Source organism: Thunnus maccoyii, chromosome 6 (assembly GCF_910596095.1).
Source record: "Thunnus maccoyii chromosome 6, fThuMac1.1, whole genome shotgun sequence".
Classification (NCBI taxonomy): domain Eukaryota; kingdom Metazoa; phylum Chordata; class Actinopteri; order Scombriformes; family Scombridae; genus Thunnus; species Thunnus maccoyii.
The window spans coordinates 20926652-20934052 of record NC_056538.1 but is presented as its reverse complement, the minus strand read 5'-3'; the positions used below and the strand labels follow the sequence as shown (position 1 = coordinate 20934052).

The window sequence follows — 7401 nt, the reverse complement described above, 5'->3', positions numbered from 1 at the left end:
AAATTTTCACATTTCCACTCACATGATGTACATAAACATAACATCTATGTTTGTATTTTTGCTTAGTAGTAACTGAGATCTGTCAACATTTTAGGTTAAATTCCAAACAAAACTTACCTGATTCCTACTGAGTCACTGATGTCCCAAAAGATATTTTTAGTCTTATTCCTAAAAATCATAAGTTCACAATTTTTTAAGTCTGTGTTACAACAGTCAGATGCCCACATGAACAATGAAATAGGTTTTGCTCGCTGTAATCATTCCACCTGTTCATACTGACGATTAGAAGATGTGAGTGAGTGGGGACAAAATCCACAGTCCTTGTTTTGACGGAAAAAAATAATTTTAAAATTTCATCTGAAGCCAATATGAGGTTTTACCAGTCTGTTACTCAAACAAAGCGGATCTGTTCCACAGTTACAGCCTTTTTTAGTAAACTTGTCCCTCTTTGTGTCTCGCCGGACAGCGTTTTCCTGTTCAGCTGCAGAGGAAGGATCGTAACAAAAAGAGGGAATTTGGCACTGAAAAGACTAACTGAAAGATATTGACTTGATTTGGATACTTTGTATAGCCAAAGCCTCATTTTAGCTTCAAATATACTTTTCCACAGAAGGAGGCTTTGTCTATTTTGTCCTCTGTCCCTTACATTTTAAGTGCATTATGAAGGAATCTATTAATGGTCAGTATGAACAGGAGGAATGATTACAACAAGAAAAACCTGTCAGTGTTCATTTGGGCACCTGATTTGTTTTAAGACAGACTTGAAAAGTTGAATCTGTCCTTTAAGTCTCAGTGATGAAACCCAGTAAGTGAATTACTGAGATGATGCAAAAATGGTCAACTAATATATTTAAATATATATAACATAACACAACTGTAGCCATGACCGGGCCTCTATTTACACACTAATGTCCTGCTCTGAGGTCATGTGACAGCTTGGATATTTCAATTTCACACTAAACAGACAACTGTAGCAGGCATCCATTAATTGAACTCACTGCAACACTAACTGACTTTCTCACCAGCACTGAGAAAGCGCTTTTGAACATTTAAACAGGACACTACAAATAGGATGCGTTTGACCAAATTTATTATGACGTCTATAATATGCAGGAATGGTCAAAACAGCCACTAAAACAGGTCTGAGAAATAGAGCATTTGTTAAAAAATTACACAGAAACCAATGCTGAGATTTGTTCAGTCTGACGCTTGAAATAAGATTATTTATTTAGGAATGCAGCTTGGCGTACACTGATATGACAGATACAGTACAATCAGCCCTACTTAAGTTTGCATGAGCGAAATGTAGGTAACATTTGTGGGATGCAAAACAGTCTCAAGAAGAGCTTTTCCAAAGGCAATAATAATTTTAAAAACAGACTATATATCAGTGCGCTGTTTAGTAAAAAGAGCACTGCTCTCAGCAAGACATATTGGCCCTGGTGGAATTACCAGTCCACTACGATAAAGCTTTTAAGTGGGGCGAGGTAAAGGCGTAGTGGTTTAAAGGCACAGTAAAGGAGCCACTCGGAGCCGTGAATCAATGCAACATGATCTGTGGAGGCTTCGGGACAGCTCCAGTGCGCGTCTGCATCCATTCACCGTGCTCTAAATTTCACTGTAAACAGTCTTGTGTAAGGAGATACACGTGCAGCTGTACTGATGTCCTGAGCTTCATGACACAGCAGGAAAGTAGCTGAAATGTCTCATTGCATGATGGGAAAAGTAGGAGTTTCACACAGTGCATGTAGTGTTTTACATGATAAAAGCTGATGTTAGTAAGGCGGTATGACTGTAACCTGGAGTAATACACCCAGATAAAGGACAGTAATGCTCAACAATAACACAATTTGATATGTGCGACGATTATATTGGCTACTGAAAATGTGCTCAAACGTTTTATGTGCAGTTCTCACTTCCGTGTTTTCACCAGGCCTGAAGAGGATAAAAAGGGAAAATTCCACCCTCACACTTGCATCAAATGTTCATGATTTTTGGTTGAATGTTTCCTCTATCAAACTAAAAAAAACATCAAAATAGACTCAGGAATGCAAATTCTGTTTAAAAAGTGTATCAGGGTGGATTTTTTTCCTTTTATACAAAACAGGAAAGAGGGAAGTGAGACTTTCTCAGCTTCTAAATAAACATCGAGGGTTCCAGTTTGGTCTCTTTCAATAGGATGTCAGAGTTTTGAATAAGGCAGTAAGCTGCTGGAAGGCTTTTTCTCCCGCAGAGGAAAGCTGACAGCTCCATCTCTCTATAGCTGCCTCCATCACCGTGTAAGCCGACCCCGCAGAGTCCCACGCAGACGAGATGAGTTCGCTGCTCAGGCCGTGAACCAGCTGACTGAACCGAGAGAGCAGCGAGAATCCGAGCGACGCCCCTCCGACCGGGTTGACCCACAGCGCCGCCAGCAGCAGCAGAAGACCAAGCAGCACCACAGACGACGTGGGCTGAAGCTCAAACCGCTGGTCCTGGACCCGGCTGTCAGACTGACCCCTTTCGGTTTCAGCCTCCGCACCGCCACATCTGGCACAGCAGCACACCCTGGGAACAGGTGCTTCCTCCAGGCTCCCGACGGTCACGGCGGGCCAGTGTTGCTGAAGGTACTCTGCTGCTCGCGGAGTGACGGAGAGGTTTACCACAGAGGGCAGAGGCGCTTTGATGAACTCCTCCACCCGCTCTCTGAACAGATGCACTTTCTCCAGGAAGACCAGCGGCGAGTCCTCCTCCTCTACTGACGAACCCAAAGACACCAGGTCCAACTGCTCTTCCTGGAGGAAAGTTCACTGTTATCAGCGCTCGACAATGACAGTTAATTATTGGTTGCAGCCATGTAAACAACATACAAGCCAATCATGATTATCTTCGGATGAAAACACAGAAACACATTTTTAATGTGCCAGACCAGTTTTCAAGATCATAAATAAATATTAATGCAGCATTCAGGTCATATGGGAGATGCCGTAATTACCAGTTTCTGACTTGTTAATAGCATTAATGTCAACATGAGAGTTATAACTGGGAAACTCAGATTTTTCAGCTCAAATATGTCCCATCTGAAGCTTAAAGATCCCCTCCAGTCATGTTTTAAGACATAAAAAAAATCCTCTGCTCGGAGTAATAAATAGTCTGATATGGTTTTTCCTCAAAAAAGTTCAATAATCTTCCGTTAACACATCCACATCTCTTCCTGCTCCCTCATTGAAAAATCCAGATTCTATGAATATTCTAATATTCTTCATTTCAAAAGTTGAACTGCTGTATAAAAGATGTCTCCTTTTCAGTGTTTGTGCACTGCAGGCTTCCTGTTTCCACATCACACTTTTATAAATTAGATATACTCACTAAACTCAGCAAAAAAAATGTGAAACTCTGCACATACATCATTCTGCACAGTGAAGCTCAAACATCCAACCAAATAAACCCAAATTTAATCGATATAGTTTTATATCAATACAAAATATTTTTAACCCTTACACAGCCAGCTTCTTTGATCGTCCTGTGATGTGAACGCTGACAAGTCAAAACGTGGAAATCTTTCCCATATGAAATGAATGCAGCGTAAATGTGCACATCGCTCACTGACAGTTCTTTCATTTTAGACGAAAAACAGCTGAGATTGTTTTAAACTCATCAGGAGCTCGTCTGACAGTGAAATGTAATGAATGATTCCTAAAATGTGTAATTCACTGTAATCACCCGTCCTTGCTAAATACTGTTTATGTCAGGGCTGGGCAATATATTGATATTATATAGATATCATGATATGAGACTATGTATTATCTTAGATTTTGGATATGGTAATATTGTGATGTGGCACACGTGTTGTCTTTTCTGTAGGCTGCATTACAGTAAAATGATGTAATGTTCTTGCTGTTCTGTTATTTGCTTTTACCCATTTAGTCATTATATCCACATTACCGATGTTGTTTTATCAAAAAATCTCATGTAGTATTGATATCAAGGTATATATATATAGATATTTGATTTGTCCATATTGCCCAGCACTACTTTATGTGTACTACAAAGCTGGGACTAAATGTGTGACACTCCATCTTGATTTGCTGTAAATCAGCCATTAGCCTTGAAATCACACCTGTAGCTCCTTCACCCTGTGGATGAGTGGGTCATAGGCCCGCGACACCTCTGCACCAGCTTTATCCAGAGCCTCCAGGTAAGCTTGTCTCTTCCTGGTTAGCGCCGCCTCCAACGTCTGAAAAAACTGATTGACTTCCTGTCGGTCCTGCCTCACCAGGCCCTCACAGCGAGCTTTCTCCTGTTCCAGCTGCTCCCCCAGCTCACACACCTAACAGACGGAGAGAGTAATAGTGTTTTTTTTTTTCACTGGAACATGCATTTATATTAATATATTTAGTTAAACATTAACTTTGCCCCAAATCAAACACTAGCCATGTATACGTGAGGACTCCCCACCTGTGCCCATCTCTGCTCAGACAGTCTGGCCAGCAGGAGCGACGGGGTCTGTTTTTCTCTGATGAAAGCCGCCTGCAGGTCATCTATGGGGTGGCCCTGGTGCTGCCCGATAGTCAGACACAACCCGCATATCAGCTGCCGATCCTGGATGCAGTACATGTTCAGAGGCTGCCTGTGATGCTCCTCACAAGTGGGGGGTCGCGGCTCGCTGTCACTCTGGTACTGAGACAGCAGAGGAGCAAACGGACATGCAAGACAGATGAGTGAGGCAGCCGAGAAAGTAACGGCCTATAAGAAGATTTCAGGTTAATAAAAGTTCATGTTTCAGCTGAACGTAAGTGGCTCCTTCCTACTTTCTCGATGATGGCCCGCAGAGATACATTGGTGGGCAGAGCGTCTACGCCCGTCGGGGGCAGCTCCACCACGCTGCGACAGTTGGGGCATTTCAGCGGCAGGCGCAGTGGACGCCAGATGGAGTAGTTGGTCGACACCTGGAGCAAGTTGTCCAGGCAGCTCTTACAGAAGGTGTGCGAGCACGGCAGGACTCGCGGGTCAGCGAAGAGAGAGTAGCACACCGAGCACGTCAGGTCCTCCTCCAGGTTGTCCATGATGGGAGACTAGAGGGCCAGGCTCAGCGCTGATGGCTGAGGGAGAAGAAGATCTGGCAGAACAGCAGGATGAATGAAAAGTGATGTGTTGCACCTGTTCAGCAAAATATGTTAACTTACTACAACTGTAAAGTGAATGTGACTGAGGTTACAGCTGAAACTGTCAATCGACCAACTGTTTTGATATTATTTGTTTGATTCATTTTCCAAGCAAAAATGCCAAAAACTCACCGGTTCCAGCTTCTCAAATGTGATGATTTGATACTTTTGTTGTCATAAGTGATAAAAACTGAATATCTTTGTATTTTGGACTGTTGGTGAGATGAAACATTTGAAGTAGAACTTCAACTATTAGTCGATTAAGTGACTGGTTGCCAACTATTTTGATAAGCGAACAATCGTTTTGAGTCATTTCTTAAGGAAAAAAAAGTCAAAATTCTCTGGTTCCAGCTTCTAAAACGTGAATATTTTCTGGTTTCTTTAGTCTTCTATGAGTAAACTGAGGATCTTTGGATGGTGGACTGTTGGTCAGGACAAAACAAGACATTTGAGGATGTCATCATCTAGGGCTTTGCAAAAGAGCGATCGTCATTTTCATCATTTTCTGACATTTTATGGACCAAACAAGTAATAGATTCATCAAGAAAATAATCGATAGGTTAATCAATAATGAAAATAATCGTTAGTTGCAGCCCTAACTTGAAGATGCAATTCAGACTGTGGGTAATTTTAATAGACCTTTCTCCATATTTTCATAGACATTTTATAGACACAATGATCGAAAAAATAATCAGCAAGTTAATCAAAAATGACAAAAAGGGTTAGACGTGTAAACACACTAATACTAACCACAAAAAGTTTGGTTACCTTGTGAAAGAAATCCAAAAGTTAGGCTACATCTTCTCCTTGTCTGATTGAAAAAATCTGAATCTGTATATGCAAATATTTTTCATTTCAAAAGTTTAACTTCTAGACACAAGAAAAGTAAATTCATAAACTAGTTTTGAATTCACAGCATCACCATTAAACTGAGGTTGAAGGTGAGCTCAGAGACACTTTTCCCTACTTAAGCAGATACACCGGAAAACAGTCTTCTAGTGTCAAACGACACTTGAATGTTGCATCTTCATGACGCACTTTCACATCTCCAGTCCAGTCCTCCTAGCATGTATGATTAATGCTTCCATTTATTTTAGGAGGTTTATCTAACTAGCAGTGATTGCCCCAATAAAAAAACCGAAGTCTAAATCAGCATGTGTGGACGAACAGATTGTACTGAATAACAGCAGAACAGCCAAAAAAACAGCTCAGCTCTTATTACAGGATCAGTTATGTTGTTGTTTTGTATGTGTGTGTGTGTGTGTGTGTGTGTGTGTGTGTGTGTATGGCCTCTCTAGTTACAGCCAACACCGCAGTGACAATAGGAGGCCTTATGCCAGCGCCTACCCAGTCCACATACACACCCCCACCCACCCACTTTGTTGTGAGGACTGTTCAAAGCTGTAAACCTGATCCGTACGTGTCTGAAGTCAAACTGCAAACGATTAGGCGCCCAGATTCAAACAGGTTAACAGGTGTCCTGCTCAATTAAACACTTTGCAAAACTACAATTAGCTGTATGCCCTAAATATTTACTCTGTTACGCCTTAGTTTGAAATGTCAAAAGCTCAGCTCATTTACGTCGATCTGATATGATGGATGAGCTGACAAAGGTCGTTAGATTAGTTCAAAAACTTTTATTGCTTTGTTGTTTTTTTATTTAGTTTTAAGTTTCATTAAATTAACAGCGTAATCCATCTCCCGAATGACACGCAAAAACACGCAATTGTGTCGAAAGTGATAAAAGCGACATTTCTAACTTAAAAAGTGCCGAGATGTAGCTGCTAGCAAAACAAACTGTTCATTTTATCTTCATTTTTAACAAACGTTTTCAGTCCTGATGCTGGAAACGTTATGTTAGCCACATTGCAGTTGTTTCAGCTACTTTTTAAAGGAACCTGTCCGCCATGTTGTGTTATCGTTTTCGTTTTAAACAATCTAAAAGATGTCTTATAAGAGTAATCTTCGATTTTAAACTCACCGTCTGCTCGGAGTTCAGTGCCTGCTGGTCCAAACAGAGCCTTCATTTCCTGTTAATGTCGTGTTGCGTTCAAATGCTCTCAGTAAACTCCCACTCCCCATCCAGCAACAGGTTAAAAAAAATGTCGGAAAATGGATAACACGACGAAATTAGTTGAACTAGATAAAATGATGTGTTAATTGAGAAATGATGATATATATAGCTAGATAGATATATGTTGACATTTAAAGTTCTAATCAGTTTAGAAAAAATGTGCAAACATATTCATGTTGTTTC

At 40.9% G+C, this 7401-nt stretch overlaps 1 protein-coding gene across 2 annotated transcripts; it reads right to left on the bottom strand.

Moving 5' to 3' along the window:
- Window positions 1-1187: 1187 nt before the first annotated feature.
- Window positions 1188-7396, bottom strand: trim59 (tripartite motif containing 59). Of its 2 annotated transcripts, none has more exons than XM_042413501.1 (5): window positions 7126-7396; window positions 4791-5098; window positions 4438-4659; window positions 4100-4309; window positions 1188-2774 (listed from the first exon to the last, which is right to left on the bottom strand). In XM_042413501.1, the coding sequence occupies exons 2-5, from the start codon at window positions 5043-5045 to the stop codon at window positions 2172-2174; spliced, it is 1290 nt and encodes a 429-aa protein (XP_042269435.1). In that variant the 5' UTR covers window positions 5046-5098; window positions 7126-7396; the 3' UTR covers window positions 1188-2171. The 2 variants fall into 2 exon arrangements, with proteins under 2 accessions (XP_042269435.1, XP_042269436.1); XM_042413502.1 differs by lacking the exon at window positions 7126-7396 and adding an exon at window positions 5277-5636.
- Between the last annotated feature and the right edge of the window lie 5 nt (window positions 7397-7401).

Excerpts from the sequence above, each read along its gene's own strand:
- trim59 (XM_042413501.1), bottom strand. The coding sequence starts at position 5,045 with ATGGACAACCTGGAGGAGGACCTGACGTGCTCGGTGTGCTACTCTCTC. Across the intron at positions 4,310-4,437 it reads CTGAGCAGAGATGGGCACAG|GTGTGTGAGCTGGGGGAGCA; the intron begins GTGGGGAGTCCT and ends TCCGTCTGTTAG. Across the intron at positions 2,775-4,099 it reads ACAGGGTGAAGGAGCTACAG|GAAGAGCAGTTGGACCTGGT; the intron begins GTGTGATTTCAA and ends ACTTTCCTCCAG.